The 24,052-nt window shown below is 40.7% G+C and overlaps 1 protein-coding gene across 3 annotated transcripts in view; it reads left to right on the top strand.

Moving 5' to 3' along the window:
• TNFRSF11B (TNF receptor superfamily member 11b) overlaps positions 1–24,052 on the top strand; it is a 32,403-nt gene that overhangs the window by 963 nt on the left and 7,388 nt on the right. For 2 of the 3 annotated variants that reach the window (XM_075061983.1, XM_075061984.1), the window contains exons 2-3: positions 15,346–15,719; positions 23,406–23,596. In XM_075061983.1, coding sequence (XP_074918084.1) covers positions 15,346–15,719; positions 23,406–23,596 — 565 coding nt within the window. Of the gene's footprint in view, positions 1–15,345; positions 15,720–23,401; positions 23,597–24,052 lie in introns of all 3 variants that reach the window. The other variant, XM_032777237.2, reaches the window with a different exon arrangement.

Here is a 24,052-nt window from a genome sequence, read left to right as displayed (position 1 = left end):
CTTATTCTAAAAGTTCATTGAACTGCATGTGTGTGTGTATATACATGTAAAACAAATTACAGGATTTCCAGCCATTGATGAGTAATGCATGTGTATTACTTTGGGTAGAATTTCCTGAAAGATTTTTTTGAAAAATAAACCGAAGTAATTAATGGGGGCTGGAAGAAAAGCAAAAATTGTTATGTTTATGGTCAGCAAATTGAATTGTGGAATGTCAGCAATAACTTGTTACCAACTTGCCTTCCTATCTGTTCGTCATAATGTAGTATCATTTAAACATTTTAATGTAATAGATTCCTAGTTGACTGTAATGTAATAAACTGGTACATTTTCTAAACTAACAATTTACAATTAAATTAAACTTGATCTTCATTTTAAAGCAGCACTGATATCACCAACAGACTTTCATGCACCAAGGAACGTGGAAAAAATGCCAAAAAGTTGTTACTGTATCCTGTTACTAGTCCCCCACTTTATCCCATCTCCTAAATTTGTCTTCTCTCTGTGCTATTTTGGATCTCTAATATGACACCCTTTTCTTGGTGTGCCTGTCATGTGTAGGCAGCCATGGCTTTGCAGCCCTCTAAGTTTGAGTTTTCTTTTCTTTTTTTGTTTTTTGTTTTTTGTTTTTTTTACTTTGTTTGTTAAAAATAGAACACTGAAGTTACCAGGAGAACATTTGGAAGAAATTGCTGTGACTTTAAACTAGAGCCGTTGTTTTAATCTACTGTAGCAATTTTGATGCTTTCTCATTTATATTTCTCTTTGGTGATGATTCAGCCTATACGTTGAATAGGATTGCTACTAACTCACCCATCTTCCTGACCAAACCTGAAGAAGAGCTCTGTGCAAGATCAAAAGCTTGTCTCTGTCAGCAGCAGAAGTTGGTCCAGTTAAACATAAGAACATAAGAATGCCCGTATCGGGTCAGACCAAAGGTCCATCTAGCCCAGTATCTGTCTACCGATGGTGGCCAATGCGAGGTGCCCCAGAGGGAGTGAACCTAACAGGCAATGATCAAGTGATCTCTCTCCTGCCATCTATCTCCATCCTCTGACAAACAGAGGCTAGGGACACCATTCCTTACCCATCCTGGCTAATAGCCATTTATGGACTTAACCACCATGAATTTATCCAGTTCTCTTTTAAACGCTGTTATAGTCCCAGCCTTCACAACCTCCTCAGGTAAGGAGTTCCACAAGTTGACTGTGTGCTGTGTGAAGAAGAGCTTCCTTTTATTTGTTTTAAACCTGCTGCCAATTAATTTCATTTGGTGACCCCTAGTTCTTGTATTATGGGAATAAGTAAATAACTTTTCCTTATTCACTTTCTCTACATCACTCATGATTTTATATACCTCTATCATATCCCCCCTTAGTCTCCTCTTTTCCAGGCTGAAGAGTCCTACCCTCTTTAATCTTTCCTCAAAGAGATTACATTGCCCACCATGTCATCTTCCTGGAAGAATACTATGTTTGTAGCAGTAGTAATTCTATTCAGTGTAGAGGCTGCATATATCCATGACATGAATTCATACCCATAACATAGGTTTAGGTTATCTCGGAAATCCTGCTGTCACTATAAGATGGGTAATTTTAACTAGAGATTAATACATGATTTGCAGATCTGATGCATCTTTCCAGAGATGTTCTGTTGGTTGGGGTTTTTTTTCTCTTCACTTCCTCATCCTCACAAAGATTGTGAATTGTAGCTATGAAGGATATTTAGTTCACTATTTGTCAAACCCAAGAGCAGCTGTCTATCTGTTCAGACAGCTGAAAATGGAATAATACTAATTTAGACTTCCAGAGAGCCTGTATCCACAATTCTTAAAGTAAAGGTGTAAATACTGACTAAACAAAAATTCTGTAAGGTAGGCTAAATACCTCATTTCACTGACGAAGAAACTGAGGGCTTGTCTACACAGCAAGCTACTGAGCGGCAAGCTGGAGTACTGTAGGTTCATATCCTGGCTTGTGCAATGTCCTGTGTGGACGCTGCTACAGTGCAGTGAAAGTCCCTGAGTGTGGATAGAGTACCACGCTTTGAAGTAGAAGTGCATTAAAACACACTCTGAAACTATCATAGCACAGCACTTGTAGCAGTGTCCACATGGCAAGGTAGTGTATGGCAAACTGGTGTGCTAGAGATTCATGCTCTGGTTTGTAGCACAATAACTTGCCATGTAGACAACCCTGAGACAAATACTTTCAAATACTGGTGCCTATAGTTAGCACCTGTATTCATATTTAGCTACAGTATCTAAATAAGTGCCTGGTTGTCAGAGGTGCTGAGCACATGCACCTTTCATTCAAGTGAACTAGGTAACAAAGTTTGAAAATATGTACCCTAAATAACTTGCCTGTATTAATATAGCAAGAGTATGAATGAGACAGAGAGATGAACCAGATCTCCAGGTTCTCAGCCTTGTGCTTTAACCTCCAGCCTACTCCCTCTCACGTAAAAGGGAAAAAAGGCTAGATATCTTTCTAAAAGATTAAGTTGGACAACTCAGTAATTAAGAAATCTTAGTTTATGCAATTAGGGTGTGATCCTGTGATGAGCTGGAAGGCCCTGTTAATTGATATATACAAATACTTGACATATAGCTGTTGAATTCCATTTGCAGTTTAAGGGTATCTTCTGCATTTTTCCAGATGTAGAGAATCCTGTACTGAATATGCTGCAGTTAGATTAGATGAAGAATTCAACATTGAGTTTAGGCTATTGAGTGCTTTCTGGGACTGCTTCTGCTTCCCATTGCAATCAGAAGACATCCCAGTAACTCCAAAGGGCCCAAGCCCTTTATGTAAAAAAAAAAAAAAGATGATGATGATGGAGTTGTGCAAAACCTTTATGAAGCAATCTCAAACCAGATAAAACCTGCTTGGTTTTAGCTTCTATTGCACACCTGAAATGCAGTCTTTGTTTGCCAAAAGGTTTGCTGAGTTTGGGCTGAGGTTCAAGTGCACCCATGACAAATTAGGACTTTGGGTGGAAAGCATGCAAACCTCAGTCATTTTACAAGTGTTTCATGGCAAAGCAAGTCAAGCTTGGTGTTTTCAGATGGGTTTCGCTTTTGGATAAATAATGCTCCCCAAAAAAGTAACAATCAAGAGGTGCAATCCCACAAGAAAGAAAACCTGGAACATTTTGCACAAAGCAAGACCACATGTCTGTACAAATCTAACAATTACTTACTTAAAACTTGATACTTTGAGATGTCCACTGCCTTTAGTTACCATTGACGTCTTCGGAGTTAGGTTACTTGGCATCATCCAGGATCAGACCCATAGGAAACATATCATAGTTCCTATTAACACGTAAACGTACAAGTATTTGAGACACCACAGTCGATAACCTGTGGTATCATAGAGAGTGTTGGGAGGTAATTGATGTTCATTTTTTAACAATGTAGATGGAATAAGATATCAATCATTCTCTGTTTGCCTGCACTGGTAAAGGTATTCCAGTTTCTAACAAAGAGGTTAATATACCGTGGAAAGGAGAATTTTGCAATCCCTGTGAAGAGTATATGAAAAAAGGCTGTGACGTAAATTGAAAGCGGATACAAGACTTTCCACACAATGTATAATGAAACCTCAGGACTCACCACCATAAGATATTTCGTGGATAAAAAGCTCAGCAAGATTCGAGAAGTACTAGATATATCTATAAATAAGAATAGCACCTGCAGTTATCACAGGCGAGATAAAATGTACAAGGTCTGTCAAGACTCCTGCTTCAGAGTATGAGATAATCATGAGCGGAGTTCAGGAAAAGAAATTTTCCCCATGGGGTCAAATTCTGTTGAATTTACTCAGAGGTGAGTAGTCCCAATGAAGTCTTTGAAGTAATTAGGATTTAGTAGTATGGAAAGTGAGGAAGTTTAGGCCCATGCTTTTAGTATATCAGTTAGCCAAGTGACAGAATTCTTCCCCCATTCCCTTCCCCAACCTGAAAAATTTTGCATACTACCAAAGACACGATGATAGGATTAGAGGACCATTGATCTGATCCAGTTTGGCAATTCACTATGTGCTGTTTTGACTCACTAAGTAGCGTGAAGGCTCTTTAATGTCATTTCAGGTACAGTATTTCAATACTATAGGCCATATTATGCCACTAAACTTTAAGCAGGACCTTCCCATTGATTTCAATTGAGAGTTCTGTTTAGGAATTGATGGCATGATTTAGCCCTCTGTTTTCACTTCATTCAAGTACTCTGAGAAGCAAAGCTGCAGAATTCTGAGATTCTACTTTGCATCCATTACAAACACTGGCAACATTTTTGACAAAGTGAAATTGAATCATAATTTATCAAGTAGGAAAATATGCTTCAGGACGGACTTGGATTCAAAACAGAAACAGATTTATCTCTTTCAGTAAATTAAACATTCTCTGATGGTCTGCTACCCAAACCACAAAGCCAAGCCAAATAGTAATATTTTCATACTCTGAAAAGCTACTTTCCCTTCTCTGAACGAAGTGATTTAAGGGAACAATGCTTGAAGGATTTTTCTGTATTAGCTGTATTTTTGCTGTATTTCATTTTTAATTTAACAGAGAAAAACAAATAGTTATTTGTCTTACATTTGAAGATAAAAGGAAAGGGTGTGTACTCCTTTGCATGCCCAAGGTCTGAAATAGAGTAATAAGATCACTTTATTTCTCTTTCTAAAGCCTCTTCTGGAGGCTCAGAGAAAAAAAAACTGTCTGAGGTTGCATTTGGCAGATCCTCTGACTTCTTTGTGCAGATTGATGTAAAGTGTGTATGAAAAAATGTTGCTCTAGGCCCATGTGTTGAGTGGCACTGCCAAAGGATTACTTTTTAGGCGTCTGTAACTAATTTTGAATGATTAGTTAAAAGGCATTAAATATGTTAAACAAACCAAACACAAAGATAGAACTATTTGAAATTTTGTTTAAAAAATCATCCAAGTTTGACGTAGACCTTAGAGGGTTTCTGGGAATATCAATTATGGCTAAAGAATCATGTATTACTTCATTATTTTTCATGCCATTAATCAATTCAAAGATTATATGAAAGTCTTTAAGATCCCAAATCTTCTTGGAAGAGATCTAAATTCTGTGCTATGTTTAGCACCTCTTAGCAGGATTGGACCTTTAGGGTCCAATAGGAACCTTCATAGGATTGGACCTATGATATGACATCAGAGATCAATTTGAACTTCACCCACAAGGTGAGTGGATAGTGTTCTTTTTCTAATGCATATGGCATGAGATTTTTTTGATGTACAATTTTTTTTTTTACCAATATCATTTCAGAATTGAATTGGGTTTTGTTTTTTTTATTTTTGTTTTTTTTTGTTTAAATTGAGCCGTAAGTTCCAGCACACCGAGAAATAACTTCTATTGACCTTACTCTGTAGCAAAACACCCACTGCGTACATTTGTCCACTTGCTGAGTTTGTAGTTATGGTATAAGGACTCAGTCCCACGAGGTACTTAGTATCAGCTTCAGAGGGTGTTGGAGGAGTTCAGGAGTACCCTACAGGATCAGTCCTAAGTTGCTGTGTCCGGTTGGCTGTTTTCTGGTAGTGCCCTGATTTTCTGTGCAATAAATATTGGTCCCATTCATGGTCCTAGTTTCCCACTCGGTTCATGGGAGACTTTCCATTGACTTCAGTGGGAGTTGGATGAGGGTCTGGGCCAGCCATGGTTGTGTGCTCCTGGAAGGGATATGTGGCACTTTGCATCAATCTTCTGGATGGTAGATGGGGAGCCCTGACTACTAATGAAAAGAGTCTTGTCCAGCACTGCTTGGTCTTAAAGGAGGCCTTTAAATCTGGGCATAGAAATCAGGGGAATCTTGAAAGGATTCTCAAAGATCCAGCAAAGTACTTTGAAAGACTAAGTCCAGTGTTTTTAGTGTCTTTTTCCTCTGCTATATTTTTCTTTAATACATTTTTTTCAGAGCCTGTGTCCGGTAGTAGCATTGAATGGCAATTGTGATTTAAAGTGATAGTGTACAAAGGTTGAGGCTAACTTTTGAGTTCATGGTTTGGGTCATAACTGGTTACAGTAAACTCGTTGTGCAGTGCCTATAGGGTCTATTACAGGAGTGAATGGGGGAGGTTCTCTGGTTTGCAATGTGCAGGAGGTCAGACTAGGTGATCATGGTGGTCCATTCTGGCCTTAAAATCTATGAATCTATGAGTAAGGGATTAACTGGATGCCCACTTATTATAATTTTCTCAACCATTATTTCTGACTCACTTACATAAATTCAAGACAGACTGTTTTTTCCTTCAAAGTAAAACGTGCCTGTTTTGGATTTGGTAGTTAAGTAGTCATGAGTTAATGTGATCTAGTGCCAAATTCTGCTCTCAGTGAAACTGTATTGAAGTCAATAGACTTGTAGTAGTTTAAAAGTCCAGAATTTTACCCTTAGTATTTAGAGTACCATGAAACGATAAAAAGTCCAAAGTCTAACTTTAAATAAAACCCTAACTAAAGTTCTGTTTCCTCCTACTTAAAATCTTCCTAAAAGCCTTTCAATTTAAGTATTGATGCCATCTAAGATCTAAAATACTCTAAAATCTTTGCTCAGAGTAGGACACATTTTCACTGTTTTTACAAAAATGGTCAGGCATATGCAATGTAGTTGAATTTCCCATCTTTTCTCTAAGTTCTGTGAATGAATTCAAATCCCTACTTTCCATTAACCAATAGGCATGCAAACAAGAGGTTTTCAGTCTGTCAACTTTTTGTGTTTTTTCAGATAACAAATATATCAATGCCTTGCATGGTGACAGGTTTCAGAGTGGTAGCCGTGTTAGTCTGTATCAGCAAAAAGAACGAGGATACTTGTGGCACCTTGGAGACTAAGACATTTATTTGGGGATAAGCTTTTGTTGGCTAAAACCCACTTCATTGGATGCATGCAGTGGAAAATAAGTAAGAAGAAATATATATGTATATATACACAGAGAACATGAAAAAATGATATGGCAACACCCATTTTTTTCATGTTCCCTGAGTATATATATCTTCCTACTGTATTTTCCACTACATGCATCTGATGAAGTGGGCTTTAGCCCACAAAAAGCTTATGCCCAAATAAATTTGTTAATCTCTAAGGTGCCTCAAGTACTCCTCGGTCTTTTTGCAAATATATCAAACTTATCTCTGGAGTTAAAATGATGGGCTGCATCTTCAGCTAGTGTCAATGGGCTTCACTGACATCAGTGGAACTATGCCTCATTTACTCCAACTGACATTCTGGCTCATCGATATAGTTAATTCAATATACTGTTTTTTTCTGTTTAGGCCACCAGCCCAACAACTAAGGCTGTGCTTTCATTTAGTCTAAAATGCCTGTTTCTTATGGGTGGAGGTGGGTGCTTAATAATTTCTTTCAGTCTATTCTAGCCACAGGCCTTTCACATTATTAGGAGTTTTGCCTGAATAAGGAATAGGCTTAGTCCCAGTGTGGGTTGGCAAGGGGGAGCCATCCGCTATATAAAGCACCATGCACACATATGTTAGGAATGACCCAAAATCAAGCAGATGCAGAAAAATGTAAGCTCCTTGGGGCAGAGACTGTGTTGTTGTTGTGTGTTTGAACAGTACCTGCCACAATGGGGTCCTGGTTCTTGAGCAGGGCTCCTGGGCACTTTTCTAATACAAATAATAATAATGCTGTGTAGTGCCTTTCTGCACATTCTTCTATAACGCTTCTGAAACTCAGATGGACACCTAACTGTGGATTCAGAAGCTTAATATTAGGCCTTTAGTTTACACAGTTCTGACCAGAATGCCAAAAGTGTTGTATCTTAAGTTGAAGATATTCCTCTGAACAATAGATTTCCTTGCCTCAATCTTAAGGATTCATTTTGCTGGGCCTACAGAACTGTGGTAAAGGGCAATGAGACATGGGAATGACGTTCTCTGAATGTATGGATGAATAACATGGCACTGAGTTCAAACTAAGTGTAATATCTGCTAGAACATTGAGACACAAATTTGATTTATACCTGTAATGTTACTTAAAAACCTTTAACGAAACAGAATAGCATGGTATTATGTACTTAAGGGTGAGCCAATGAGTGACAGTCTGGATTATTTCATTTATACGTCTACACAAGGTGCGTTGCAAGGAATAGAAGAAGAATATTTGCTAGTGCCTCTGATGTTTTATTTTTAAAACAAGCAAGCAAACAACCAACCTGGCCTGCTGAATGGTCTTCTTTCTCTTTTATATCCATATTTAGATTACTATGGGTGCTGCTCCACTACAATATTACACAAATATCTGTGCTTACCAGGGTAGAGATTCAAATGAGTAGATTTACCCCTGCACAGGTCTAATTGGTTTTTTTTATCCCCACCAGAATGGACCTCAGTTGTCCCAAAAGCTATATTTGTATTAACTCCCCTCTGAACCTGTCTGGAAGAATTTGCTTATCATTTTTAATAAGTTGCATCATTTAGGACCAGATCCTGCAAGGCAGTGTGTGCCCCCTCTCTTCCTCACTGTATCCCCTACCATCTGCCCTAATTAAGGGAGCTGAGCTCTTTTGAAAAACTGGCCCAACCCCTACAACAAAATCTCATGCTTGCCTCCCCTATGTGGTCTTCTGTGGAAATCGGCAGCTAGTGACAATGGGCCAAATCCTGCTCTCCTTACTCATATATGTCACAAAGGGAACTGCTAGGTGCTGAGCACTCTGGGAAATCTGCTCCTGGGTGCACGAAGAGAGAATGAATGGTAAACGCTAGAATTCTACAACTGCAGTAAGAGATGGCTTGTCTTTTATGGAAGCATTCAGATGCATTACAGTGTAGAGATACTCTGTACCCAGGACCTGCTGTAATTTCCATTCAAGCTGCATAATAATTTTCACATAATGCCAGCTTCCCATCTGTGCTGGGTACTATCTGAAGCTCTCAGAGCTCCATAAACATCTAAATTACAGCATTTGGCTTCGAATTGTCATTTCCGTTTCTCCACCCCACACTGAAGTCTGACAAATGCTGCTCTAATGTGCTGTGTATGCCCATGCAAGTGTTTAGGATATTTGGGAGGGTGGTTTCATTCTTGCTAAATGAGCTATCTGATGAAGGGAAAAACAAACCCTAAAAGGAATCTTGGACTGTTAACAGCAATGATTTATGAGATTATCAAGCCTTTTTGTAATAGTCAGAGGTTTACCAAGGGTAGGTATGTGGCTCATCAGTGAAAAGCCATTCATTTTTCAAAAATGTACTACACCCTCTTTTTAAATAGCTTCTGTGAATCAGATCCAGACATTTAAGAAAAATAGAGCTGTAAATCATCAAGACAAATTTGAATTAGAAATAAAGCTCCCATTTTTAACAGTGAGTGTGATTAACTATTGGAACAAAGTACTGAGGGAAGAGGTAGATTCTCCTTCTTATTATGTCTTCAGATGAAGACTGAATGCCTTTCTGAAAGACGTGACCATCATGGAGTCCACTCTGTGGGCAGCTCTAGCCAAGAAAAGGCACACGTAGGAATGCAGAAGGGGAACTCCCTTCCACTCCAAGGTGCTAGAACAATTTGTATAGTGGGCATGCTGAGAACCATTAAACTAAACTGTAAACCCTGTATTTGATGGAAACCACTTCAACTCTTAGTTCCAGTACCTATGTTTCCACCCGAGAAACAGCTGTTCCAAATCCCTCAGAGTAAATACACACACACAATACAGTGGAATAGTACAATGAATATAGGGAAGGGAAATATTTGTTTACTGAGAGATGAATGGAGAAAAACAACAGGGGAAAAGACAGGGGGAACAGTAAAACAGGGTTACATCTAACACGAGGACCCATCAGGCTGGTGGTACCACAATATAAAAGGATACACACTGAGCACTGCATCTAGATTCAGAGGTTAGGAATCCTGGGCTTAGTTCCAGTCCAGCAGTGGGTCTTCCTGGTCGTCTTCCACACCAGTAAACTTTCCCCAGCAAACCCCTCCAGTGCCCTCTTCTACTGTTCTGCATAAATCCACACAAAGCAACAACCTCCCCACTTAAATAGCTGTAACTTCCCTCCTTATTCCCAACACAAGGTCACAAGCCCTAGTGCTCATGGCCCCATGCAGCGCTGAGTGACAGTGATGCTGGGTCTGGCTCTGGTTTGGCCTTCTCAGGTGATTCCTTCTTGGCACAGTGTTCCTCCTGGTTCCTGTCCTGGGGCATCCCTGGTTGGCTGCTCTGTCCCTCCCAGGCTTCAGGCTGGCTCTTGGCTGCTTCTGTACGTGAGGGCCTGCTTGATTTGGGTTTCTTGTCTGGAGTTCCAGAAACGCACACTCTCCTGTGGCTTTCCCTGCCGTAACTCCCCTCCCTTTGGAATAATCAGGCCTTCTTCTGTCTCAGGTTTTAAAGGAGTTGTGCTCTCTAAACCCCAAGGGAAATACACAGGCTTTAGTCACTCACAGGTTATTGGGCTCAGTGAAGGGTAACTGGGTGAAATTCTATTCCCTGTGTTATATAGGAGGTCAGACGAGATGATCTCATAGTCCTTTCTGGTCTTAAAATTATGAATGAACCTATGAAAGCTATGCTGCCATGGGCGGTGTGTAATGGAGGCTGGGAGAGGCTAAGTCTCCCCAAACCTCCACTAATGCTTCCCACCATGGCCCTGAGGCTGGACTGTGGTGAGACTCAGTGCTCCTCTGGACAACCAGGACTCAGACAGGCAGGTGGGCCAAGGTGGCTCGGGTAGGCTGGCCAGCCGGGGCTCGGGGCAGCTTGAGTGTGCGAGCCGGGGTGGCTTGGGCAGGCTGGCTGGTGCTCCTCTGGCCCCAGCTGGTGAGAGTGGAGGGATGGAGTGAGGGCGGGGTCTTAGTGTAAGGGGAGGGGGCTGGGGCTAGCCTCCCTGAATTGGGGGTTCATGTGCCATCCATGTGTGCTGCACTTCCATAAATTTCCTAATGGAGGACTGGGTAAATCAGGGTCGTCAGAGAAAGCCTTCTAATCCCTAACAAGGCAGTGGTGACCAAAAGTCGGTACAATCTGATACATAGGTTCTGGAACCAGGGTCACTGGAGGTGCTGCCACACCCCCAGGCTTGAAGTGGATTCCATTATATACAGGATTGACAGTTTGGTTCAGTGGCTCTCAGCACCCTCACTATAAAAATTAGTCCAGCACCCCCACTGAATAGCTGTTTGGAAACCAAAATGATAATCAGGTGATGGTCAAGTGTCCCATCTCCCAGTTTTGGTTTTGTGCCTGAGGGAGTTTTGCTTCTGTAGAGTGCAAATCTGATTCCCTTGAATGAAGCCTCAATACAGAGGCTAATGCTGAATGGGCATAGAATGTGAGCTACCACTTATATCTAGAGATGACTCTTCAAGGTCAGGGTAAGGGCATGTTGGTGGGATGGGGTGGAGAAGCTTGTGTTGCCATTGCCTGTGTTACATTTGTTCTTTGTACCAACAGAGAATTATGGCACTAGAGCCAGGGCCGTCCTTAGCCATAGGCAGAACAGGCAGCTGCCAAGGGCACCACTAGGTCTGGGGGCACCGCTCTGCTGGGAGCCCGGACAGATGGGAAGCAGTGGATCATGTAAGAGCAGGGCTGCTAGGTCCTAGAGAGAACCAAATGCAACACAGTCTGAGGGAGGTGATTGGCTGCTGGGGTCTCGGGGAAGGGGAAGGAACTCACGTGTAGGGTGACTAGATGTCCCGATTTTATAGGGACAGTCCCGATTTTTGGATCTTTTTCTTATATAGGCTCCTATTCCCCCCCACCCCCGTCCCGATTTTTCACATTTGCTGTCTGGTTACCCTAGGTGCGGGTAATTGGTACCTATATAAGACAAAGCCCCAAATAGCGGGACTGGCCCTATAAAATCAGGACATCTGGATTTGGTCACCCTAGCTGGGAAGTGCGTCTCTCCCCCGGGCTGGCAGCGACCCATCTCATCTGGGGGGAGCTGCACAGGGCAGGATGAGCTGCTGTGGCTCCATGGGTGCCCCGTCCCTGAGATCAGATGCTGTGCTAACTTCACCGTGGTCCATTGGGCTGGCAGTGGTGCCCATTGGCGTGTGATCGGACCTGAGGGTTTGCTGCTGCTGTTGCCACTCTTCACGCCAAGAGGTAGATTTTGGGGTCCTGCAGTTTTCCACCTATCTCCTCCTCTACTGCAGCTGTTGGACCAGCAGGCTGGAGGGGTTAGCCAAGCATGAAAGCAGTGCTTTATTACCATTTAGATTGTCATTTAACAAATTTGTTCACCAAAAATGCTTTTTAACAATCCTGAATTCAATTTCAATATTTTTTTTAAAAAATCAATATCTTAGCCAAAAACCGAAAATTAAGTTGTTGACAATTATTTGTGGCAAGTTTGGTACGGGAAGGGAGTGGGCCAGTTTTCATCAGAGGAACAAAAAATTTTGACTGACTTTCCTATAGCCCTGTTACTGCTAAATAGACCCCTCCAACAACTGTAATATGCTCATCTCCTTACTAGTGTATAGAGCAGGGGTCGGCAACCTATGGTACACGTGCCAAAGAGAGCACACAAGCTGATTTTTGATGGCACGCAGAAGCGGGCTGAGCCGCTCAGCCCACCACTCCTCTGGGGTTCTGGCTGCTGCCCCATTGCCACCCGGGGTCCCGGCCGCTGACTCCACTCAGCACCCGTGGCTGGCCTGGGGACCCCCAAGGAAACCCAGGCTGGCAGCAGGCTGAGCAAGCTGGTGGCTGAGACCCCAGCTGAGCCACTCAACCCACTGTCGGCCTGGGGTTCCATTCACTCAACTGGCAGTGGGCTGAGCAGGACTAAATTCAGTGAAATAGGAAAACAAAAGCAACTAATGACAAAGTACAAGAACCTAGAGAAGTGGTCTCCAACCTTTTTCATTTGGCGGGCACCAGACGGACTGTGGCAGTGGACGAGCATCTGCCGAAATGCTGCTGAAATTTGGTGGCATTTCAGCGGCGATGCCTCTGGATGACGCTGCTTATCGGCGGCAAGCAGTGTCATCCAGAGGCATCTCTGCCGAAATGCTGCCGAATTTCGGTGGCATTTCGGCAGATGCTCGTCCGCCGGCCAGTACACAGGTGCACTGAGAGGCCCCTGTGGGCGCCATGGCACCCACAGGCACCACGTTGGGAACCCCTGACCTAGAGAGCCTCCTGAAGCATGGTGATCATTATGATTTAAATGGACTTAAACTGTATGAAGAACTGAATACACCGTCATCAATGTTGCCACATACAAAATTGATGATGGACATTGTACAGTTTACTCATACCAGCAAACTTGTTGACATATATCCAAATGTGGACGTTGCCACTAGTATTCTACTGACAATTCCTGTAACAGTAGCATCAGGAGAACAGAGTTTCTCAAACTAAAGCTCATTAAAACTATCCCGCTCTACAAGGAGTCAGGAACACTTGATTGGTTTGCTATTTTGCAATCAAACAAGACATCACTTTGTCTTGTCATACAATGACATTATTACTGATTTTGCAGCCCAAAAAGCAGAAAGATTGCTTTTAATTAAAAACTAATCCTTGCTTCAATACCTCTTCATAGAAATTTCCAATAAAATGTTGACAATTAAAAAAATTATATTTGCATCATTCTGTCAAATCAGAATTTTTCTACAGTGCTACTTCTTTAGTGCTAGTCCATCAGCATTACAGTGTGCTTAATTAAGTTAAACTGGTTTTAATAACATGCATGTGGCAAGTTTTCCAGTAGTGTAAGCTTATGTTTGTGTTGCTAAGAGCAAGACCAGGCTCAGGGGCACCAGTTTAATAATCCCGCCTAGGGCACTATAAATCCTAAGGACAGCCCTGACTAGAGCTATCAATCCAGCACCACTGATGGACAGCCAAATATACTTTAAATAAATAATGTTCTCCTGGTATAAAGCTTCATATTCAGTTCTCATTATAATCCATTTTAGAAGATGAATCTCTCAGTAACACACACATGCTTGTTTTCCACAAATAGTCACAAACAGAGGTAATACATAGGAACTGATTCATATAACATTTGTAAAACCAACAATATTTAAAAGAGTAGCAATGAACAGAATGCACAATATTTGACTGGAGCAGCTTTCTGGGACCCAGGGCTATGCCCATACCTACTGACATCACGTGTATCCCAGCACTTTATGCATTGAAGTAAACAAGTGCACTCATACATTTTGTTGATGCATTACTGGAGAAACTGCAAAAAAAGAAAAGTATTTAGATGACAAAATAATGACATTCCTCAAATGACTGCAGGAAGTTGAACTGATTATTCATAAGGTAACCCCCAGTATAGTGTTACTATTGTTATAGGTGCATGTGCCTTTTGGATAAGGCGTAAAACTGAGATCCCATGACAGGAAGCATTAGCTTTACTGTTCTGGGGCATTCCATCTTGGGAGATTAAATTCTACCCTCCTAAAGCCTCCCTGCAATTTCAGTTAGCTGCAACATTCTTCACATCTGTCTAAAACTATTATTTAGTGTTGCTGTTGGATATTAAATAGCAGTTACATTTTATCGCAGCAGTGACTGAATGTCAGCGCTAGGTTAAATGAAAGGCATTTAAAAAAAGCACGCTGCTACATTTATTTGATTGTTAAAAATAAATATAGGAAAGGAATGTCCTTTGAATTTTGATCTACTTTTTTGGTAATAGTGCAATCTAGTAGTTTTGTTCTATCACAGCATAATTAAAATTGCTCAACAGTACAATAATATATTTAGCATTTCTGTTGCACTAGAAGTGTGCTTGATGGTTCACGATACAGATGGCCTGATTCTCCTCTCACTTACATCAATGTAAATCAGGAGCCGTTCCACTGAAATCAGTGGGCTGGATCCACAGTTGGAGCAACCAAGCACTGCTCCTTGGCCCACTGGAGTTACACTAGTGTAAGCGAGAAGACAATCCAAATCCATAGTCCTGATCCCTCAGCATTTACAGCCTAAGAGCCCTCTCCTGCAAAGAACTACTGAAGTGATTTTCAGGGTAAGTCCATTTGTTAGTTAATGAATAGACCCAGGAAAATAGAGGGGTATCGTGGTAAAATCATGCTATTTAATTGGTTAGGGTTAGTGTGGACTTTGTTGGTTCCAGAATATTTTAATAGTTGTAATATGGAATGCCTGATTTTTCTTTCAAATATTAAATTTTCTATGATAATGTAGCCACTAGAGAATGGGAAAGTTGGTTCATATTTTTATGTATTGCTGCAGTATGTCTTTTTTTAATGACTTTGAAGAGACAGACATGATTAGATACATAAGCAAATAGAACTGTGGGGGCGTTTTTTTGGCTGTGCAGTATTATAGAACTAAAGAGAACAATATTTTATTTTCCTTTTGCTAGTTCTTGGATATCTCTGTTAAGTGGACAACTCAAGAAACCGCTGTCCCAAAGTATCTCCATTATGACCCAGTAACATCTCGCCAACTCATGTGTGACCAGTGCCCACCGGGAACCTATGTAAAACAGCACTGTACAGCTACAAAAAAGACTCAATGTGCACCATGTCCAGATCAGTACTATGCAGAGGACTGGAACAACAATGATGAATGCCAGTACTGCAACACAGTGTGCAAAGAGCTGCAGTATGTGAAGCAAGAATGCAACGGTACACAGAACCGCGTCTGTGAATGTACTGAAGGAAGATACCTTGAGCTAGAATTTTGTTTAAGGCACACAGAATGTCCTCCTGGATTTGGTGTAGTACAACCAGGTACGTATCTGCTTTCAGTATGCAACAGAATTAATTAGAGCTGTACAAAGCATTAAAGACTTGTGGCACTTAAAGATTAGGAAACAAGCTTGTCCAGATGAAATTGCAGACTAATAAATGGCAAAGCTAATGCAACCTGTTACCATTGTGACACTGCTTTGGATTATAGCCAAAGGAACTTTTCTCAGTGGAATACTCTGCTCCCACTGAATGTGTAATTTAATGGCAGCACAAATGTAGCAAATTGCACTCTAATGAGAAACATGATGGATAGACTCTTTTAAAGGAACATTATCTGGGATACAGTATTTCTGTTCTGTCATTTTGAAATCTGCTGTTTCAAGCCACTGTGTATCTTGACAAACACCAGAAGCATTAACTGATACAGCACCAAGAGCACAATTATAACAATATTAATGTAGCTCTAGAGTCAGAGCAAAATGTGGTAATAATTAATTACCAGTGTCCTAAACGGGAACTGCAAGAGAAACCATTATTATTATCATCCAAAGACCAGCCAACTACTTTGTCAAACAAGCTGGTAACATGCTGTTTGTCTGGGAGGGATAAAGGCTGTAGCAATGTTGTTTCCATGGAGCATTTTCTTCATTTTAGACAAAATAAATTGTTAAGACTAAGTTCCTGTCTTGAAACAAAATATTTTGTCATCCTGCAAATGACATGGCCCAGTCTAGTGCCAATATTGAGTGTGGCCTAAAAGAAATGGAAGCTGACATTCTGCCTAATCATAGTTACACCATATCCTTCATGCAACTGCATAGATCTAGATGGCATTTTAATTGTTTCTTGGGCTCTGATTGTGCAACAGGATCTACATGCACAGACTTCTATGTCTGTGTTGAATCCCACTGAATTTTGTGTGTAGAAATCCATGCAGGCAAAAATCTATGGGTTTCTGGGCATAAGGATCCATGCAGGTTTGGGGCCATAGTTAGTATCACTGTTAACTTGGAAATTCTAGTGGCAGAAAAACAAAGGATAATGAATGGGAATTTCAAAAATAGTTAGCATTGGCCTACCTCTATTCCTATTGAAGCCAGTGACAGTTATATTATTGACCTTTGTGGGAGCAGAGTTAGGCCACCAGTATGTTTGAAAGAAGTGAGCAGAGGGCCCAAGAGGATCCAAAGTTTGAACATTCAGCTCCTTATGGATTTGGTATAAAAATCAATCTTCCTAGCACTGAGTAATTACTTTGGAGTCTGTTTCATTATGTGTTCCACCTGAACAAAGATGTGCATGTATGCTGCATGGTTGTGGATGATGTAAATACACAGCAGGGTTTTAGATGTGACCAGCAACATATGTGTATTTGTACTTTTTATGCAACAGAAGAGGGGGGTTAAAAAGTTATTGTCGAAGCATGGTGGTGCTGTCCACATCTTGTCTGATTGATGTGGCTGTGCTGTGCATACTAGATTAAACAACTCAGTCTAGCAATCCATCAATCAGGTAATTTGTCCTTTATTAAAACAAATAAACTGTTTCTGACAGTAGCAGTAGCAGATTCACATGGCTATGATGTAACCATGGTTGCCTGTAGAACAGACTTCTTTCTTCAGTGGTCCCTTGCAAATCTTCTTCCTGTGAGTCAGTATGGGAGGATTTAGACTTCCTAAATCTCTCAAAATTGCATCTTCCAATCTCAGTTGTGGTCAGTCCAGTGCTCTGCTTCCTTTGACCTCAGACCTAGAAAGCTTCTGTAAAAGTGTATCTTTTGCACATTGGACATAATTACATCATTGTGGTCATCTTGTTCTTAACTGGTGCAAGACTGCAACTTGCCAGGATTGTCTAAGTATCTCTTTGTTTGTGACAAAATCAAACCAATGGCTGTTAAGAAAATGCCATAATTTTTTATACTGAAAACTGTTTAGTTTCCTCTCCATAGTTGTTTTTAACCACCATGTTTCTGCTCCATACAATTGTCATCACTACTGCATTGAACACTCATATCTTAGTTGTCACACAGACATCCTGCTGCCCAAACAGAGGTCTCTGAAGATGCTCAAATGCCATTGATGAAAGAATGAACCGATGTTTAACTTCTTCGGCTATTGAACCTCCTGCAGTCAAGCAACTACCCAAATAGACAAAACTATTCACCCATTCAGTCTATTGCCATCTACATACAACATCAGCAGGTCATTTGTTTCCATTTTATAGAAGTTATACCTAGCTTTGGTTTATCACCATTGATCTTAAATCCCATAGATTCTGTAGTTTGTTGCAGCTCTTCCAGCATTAGCTGTAGTTGGTCAGTAGTCTCTCCAAGTAAGACAATATCATCCACATACTCAAGATCCTCTAAAGATGAATCTTTAAGTTTCACACCTTCTGTTTTGGCCTCAAGCAGCTTTGTCATCATATTGTCTATTAGAACATTAAATAATATAGACGAGAGACTGCATCCCTGAAGTACTCCTGATTCTTCTGAAAACCAGTCTCTAATATAATCTTTGACCCTCATACAACTAAATGTATAGTGGTACAGGTCCTCCCCTAGGCCCACTAAGTCCTCAGGCCCTATATAGCAGTATCCACAATTCTGATTGATATACTGGATCAAAAGCAGTTACAAAATCTATAAATGACATGTTAACTTTCTTTGGTCACTCTAATCGTTTTCAATAACATTTCGCAGACCGTATATTGCATGGACTGTAGGTTGACCTGTAAAGAAACCATATTCGTTGTTTTTTGGTTGAGATAGTATTTCAGTCAGTTCAGTAGTATGATCATACACACCTGCCCTGTGACAGACAACAACATTATTCCCCTATCATTTGAGCAAGCTGATTGTTCTCTTCTTTTGAAAAAAAAAAAAAAAGAGTGATGCAGCTGTTTTTCCAATCTTCTGGAATGTGATCAGTTTTCCAAACTTTAAAAACAAATCTGAAGCCAATGAACTAAATCCAGGTCTCCACTCATTAGCAGTTCTGATGAAGTATTGTCTGAAGCTTTTAGAGCTACCTATTCGTCGGTACGCAGATTGCAAAAGCATTGCTAGATAAGAAGTTTGGTGTAGGGGCTTTTACAGCTAGGTTAGAAGCAAGACTCAAGGGGCCTGAAACAAAGTACACAAGGATGTCCATTTGGAAGACCCACAAAAGAAGTCTGGGTTGTGTGGGAAGCCTACTTACTGTATCCATCAAAGGATAATAAAATAATGGCTAACAAAACTGAAGTCATCAGTCCAAGACCAAGCCAAACGTGTTAGGCTTCGAGAAGAAGCCAAATGATCTAATCACATAATCTTATGGAGAGATGGGTTCCCAAACTACAGCAGACTGCATCAACTAAAAAGCAAGTAGGCCTCAAACAAGAAACAGAGACTCTGGCAACACAATTACTTCTATAATCTTCAGGTTTTTAAGACAAGGCAATTGCTGGAAAACTTAAAGACAGTGAACCAAATTTTGTTCTCAGTTATGTCTATGCAACATCACTGAAGACAATGTGTTTGCACTGGTGTAACTGAGGGTGGAGTGTGGCCTGAGTCTATCAAAAATATGCCTCATAATCACATATGGAAACAATGTGGTCCAGTGGCTGGGACTCAGGCTGGCGAATCGGAATCTGACTACTGCTCCCAGTTGCCACTGTCTCAGTGTAACCTTGGGCAAATCACTTAATCTCTCTGCTCCTCAGTTTCCATATCTGTTACTGCAGATAAAGTACAATTAACCATCTTTGTAAAGTGCTTTGAGATCCATTGAAGTATAGCACTATAATATTAAGTATAGTTTTCTTCCTTGATCTTAGTCCTGGCACCCAGGGTATGAGGCATGCATTGGTGACACTACAAATCTTTCAGTGGCAAGGGAATCAAAGCAGAGATCCCCCTCCTGCCCACATATTAGGTATGCTATACCATCAAAGCATATTTATTCTGAGAAGTGATCCTACTGTCAGACTATTAGACGCTGTTAATTTAGCAGCCATCCAAGAGAGCTCATTGCACATGATTTGTTTCTCTTGGATACAAAAGGGCCTCACCCTTCTCTGGGACTGTTCCTACATTTGGACTATAGTATGTATAGCCTCTTTCTCCTACAAAATTGATTCTGGCAACTGGAAATGTCTTATTTTAAAGTATTTTGTAAACTGATCAGATTGTTTCTCACACTGGTGCTCTTTGATCTGTTTAGTTCTTGTAATTTACTAAGGTTTGGTATTTTGTAGTTTTAATAACATATGCCTCTTATTTTTGAAACTCATTTTAACTAGAATGTGAGTTCCTTTGAAGGACTGATAAGGAACTAGAATTGGGCCAAAATTAGAACCAGGGCCACCCAGAGGATTCAGGGGGCCTGGAGCAAAGCGGGGGAGCTATGGCACTTGTACTGACCCAGCTGCAATCTAGGTCTTCAGCAGCATTTCAGCAGCGGGGGGCCCTTCAGTCACTCCGCGTCTGCGGCAGCACTGAAGAGCCCCCCACTGCCGAAATGCTGCCGAAGACCCGGATCGCCACCGGGTCAGGGCTCACGGGCCTCTGTGGGGCCCAGGGTCTGGGGCAAATTGTCCCACTTACCCCGCCCCCCCCCCCAGGCTGCCCTGATTAGAACCTCAAAGCAAAGTACCTTCAAATTGCAAAGAAGAACCAGAATTTAGTCTGTTGACCTAAATCAGCAATTATAACTTTGATTCTAGGTCAGATCAAAACTACATGGGGCTTGTTTTCTGGTATGGGTATGGATGCAACTGAATTAACACAGTAAAATCTATTCTCAGGACATTTCACCCAAAAATGACATCAATTACATGAGATCACCTGATCGTATAATGTTTCTGCCATTTTGGACATTTTGCAAGAACAATCTTTGAGATCTGATCCTGTCAAACCCAAACCAAGCTTTTGCCACTCTCTGCACTATGGTGCCCAATAATGTGGCAGACTTCCTAAGAGATATCCACTTGGGAGTTAATGCAGATCAAAGCAGTGTTAGCTCTCACTTTGCACCTGCTATTCCCCTCAAGCAGGCACCAGGGGACAGTCAATGGCAGCACAAATTCTAAGTGAGAGAGGGAGGCTGGAGGAGCAGTGCAAAGGTGCCATTCTGCTTTAACCATGTAGAACCTAGGACTCTGCTGGGTTTCCAGATCACCCACCCTATTCCTTTCCCATTCAGAGGAAAATGCAGAAGAAACTCTGCATGGAGTTTCCATGTACTTTGTCACCCCCTGCAGGTATTTCTGGGAATAAGGACAATCTATCTCCATCTCCCAAAATATGGAGATGCTAATTTTCTTGGAAGGAACAACCTGAAAAAGCAGCATATCGGTGGTAGGAGAAAGTCCACCAGAAATTCTCTTAGCAATGGTCGTTGATGCCTGATCATCTGAAATGTGCAGATCTCTGGGCTGGTCTACACTACGGTGAAAAATCGATCTTAGATACGAAACTTCAGTAGCTGAAGTCGAATATCTAAGATCGGATTACTCACCCATCCTCACCGCGTGGGATCAATGTCCGCGGCTCCCCCTGTCGATTCCGGAACTCCGTTGGGGTTGGTGGAGTTCCGGAATCGATATAAAAGCCCTCGGGGATCGATATATTGCGTGTAGATGAGACACGATATATCGATCCCCGAGCAATCGATTGTAACCCGCCGATACGGCGGGTAGTGTAGACGTAGCCTCTGTCAGTTGGACTTTCATATTGTTTCTGACAGCTGTCATTGCATAATATTAGCAGATTAAAAAGGCAAACCTGTATGTAGCCTTCTGTGGTCCATTATTCGGTCACTATCTTTTAGAGGGTTGTCTATTGCAAAATTAATTTATTTTAAGTAATTGTACAGAATTACTTTTGAAGTTCAGATATGAACAAGGAGAGCTCTTGCTCTCCTGCACATGTTTTTACTCATTATCTAGTGAAAGCAGACATTCTGCTTTTGAGTATATACAAATATATTCTTTATTTCTTGGCTACTTGAAAACTCAGAGATTCATATCCTTTTGTTTCTAAGGGAGTCTTAGAAATGTAAAATTGTAGTAAAGGTGGATTTGCTTATTTTAACGCAAACCTCTGTGCTTTTAGCTTTTAACAGCAAGTACTCCTAAAATACACTAGATGGAGGCATTTTCAAATGCAAATATAGTTCTCAATTCCAGCAAAGAATTGAATCATAGACTATAGACTAATAAACTTAAAGGTCAGAAGGGACCATGTCTTTAAGTGCATCCTTATTCGATGAAGAATTTTGCTCATGTGCTTGACTTTGGGCACATATTTAAGTCCCATTGGTTTCAAGGAGACTTAAGCATGTGCTTAAAGTTAAGAGCATGCTTAAATGCTTTGTCAAATAGGAATGTACTGCTGAACTAGGGATATATTGTATGAGCTTTGATTTGAGCCGGGATTTTCCTTTGACAGACTCTTCGCAGTTGCTGCCTGGCTTAAGTTTCATGCATTAATTTTCTCCCTTTCGGTCAATGCAGTGAAGTAATGTTCCATGTTGTCTCAGTTCTTTAACTGTGGGACAATAAATATATTCTTTATAGCAGTTAGGGCAAATACTGTCTATATACTTTTCCTGATCATACATGTTTATTAGATTTTAGGCAAGTAAAGAATAATATAATCAATCCAAGAAAGAGGGGTCAATATGTAATCTTGAATTTATCATGTTACTGAACAGCAACTTACTTTTAAAGGCTTTGGAAACTTATTTAGTTTATGCAATGGCATAATTTGTTAAAACTTTGGAATTTCATATTTGAGAGATTAAAAATATGTATTGAGAAACTTTCACAAATGTGCATATATAAAGAAAGGGAGGAAAGTCACCATGGATGAATGGTTTTAATTTAAAAGCCAATATATAGACTGGGGTAGGCAACCTAGGGCACGCGTGACAAAGGTGGCATGCAAGCTGGTTTTCAGTGGCACTCACGCTGCCCAAGTCCTGGCCACCAGTCCGGGGGGCTCTGTGTTTTAATTTAATTTTAAATGAAGCTTCTTAAACATTTAAAAAACCTTATTTACTTTACATGCAACAATAGTTTAGTTATATTGTAGACATAGAAAGAGACCTTCTAAAAACATTAAAATGTATTACTGGCATGCGAAACCTTAACTTAGAGTGAATAAATGAAGACTCAGCACACGACTTCTGAAAGATTGCTGACCCCTGATGTAGACTGTATTCAAATTATATTACAGAACACTCACAAAAAGAAGAACTTGCTTGCAACAGATTTAAAGAAATGGGCTGAATTCTACTCAGTTACAACTAGAGTAATTTATTTTTGAGATTGTCTGCACAGATGTAACAGAGCAGAATTTGGACCAATGTTTTGTGCCCGTTAATTGATTCTCAGAAAAAAATCAATATGGAGGAAAACTGAAGGTCAGACACCTTTTGTAAACATTTGAATAGAGTCAAGTTATCTGATGCTAATTTACAAATGTATGCAAGGATGAGAAGCCCATGTGTTTAAAAACATTATTTAACATACTTCTGTAGCATGAGCATCTGAATTTGAGAGAAAAGTTTTCAAAATTATACAAATATCTTCCAAGCGAGTGTTCATGTAGGAGCGAGAAAGCATGAAAATCCAAAGTCATGGTTTATTTTTTGATATTTTGTTTCCTGGTGCACAAAAACTCACACACAATATGTACCTTTGTAAAAGGTAATGGGTTTTGTTTTTCTAAAGGCAGCCCTGAGAGTGACACCATTTGCCAGAGATGTCCAGAAGGATTTTTCTCAAATGAAACTTCATCCAAAGCAGCCTGCGAAAAACACACAAACTGCAGTGCACTGGGTCATAAAATAGCACTGAATGGCAATGCAGTTCGTGACAATGTGTGTCATGAAAACACGGACGCATCAACTCAAAAATGTGGAATAGGTATGTATAATGCCAAAGTGTAGTGTAAGTATCCCAACAAGCATTATTAAAATGGGATTAGCAATGGCTATGGTAAAAATTAAGTATCAGAGGGGTAGCCGTGTTAGTCTGAATCTGTAAAAGCAGCAGAGAATCCTGTGGCACCTTATAGACTAACAGAGGTTGGATCATGAGCTTTCGTGGGTGAATACCCACTTCATCAGATGCATGTAGTGGAAATTTCCAGGGGCAGGTATATATATGCTAGCAAGCAAGCTAGAGATAACGAGGTTAGTTCAGTCAGGGAGGATGAGGCCCTGTTCTAGCAGTTGAGGTGTGAAAACCAAGGGAGGAGAAACTAGTTCTGTAGTTGGCAAGCCATTCAAGGTCCTTGTTTAATCCTGAGCTGATGGTGTCAGATTTGCAGATGAACTGAAGCTCAACAGTTTCTCTTTGAAGTCTGGTCCTGAAGGTTTT

The sequence above is a fragment of the Chelonoidis abingdonii genome, chromosome 2 (genome assembly GCF_003597395.2).
Source record: "Chelonoidis abingdonii isolate Lonesome George chromosome 2, CheloAbing_2.0, whole genome shotgun sequence".
Taxonomy (NCBI): Eukaryota; Metazoa; Chordata; order Testudines; family Testudinidae; genus Chelonoidis; species Chelonoidis abingdonii.
This window is presented reverse-complemented; position numbering and strand designations above follow the sequence as displayed.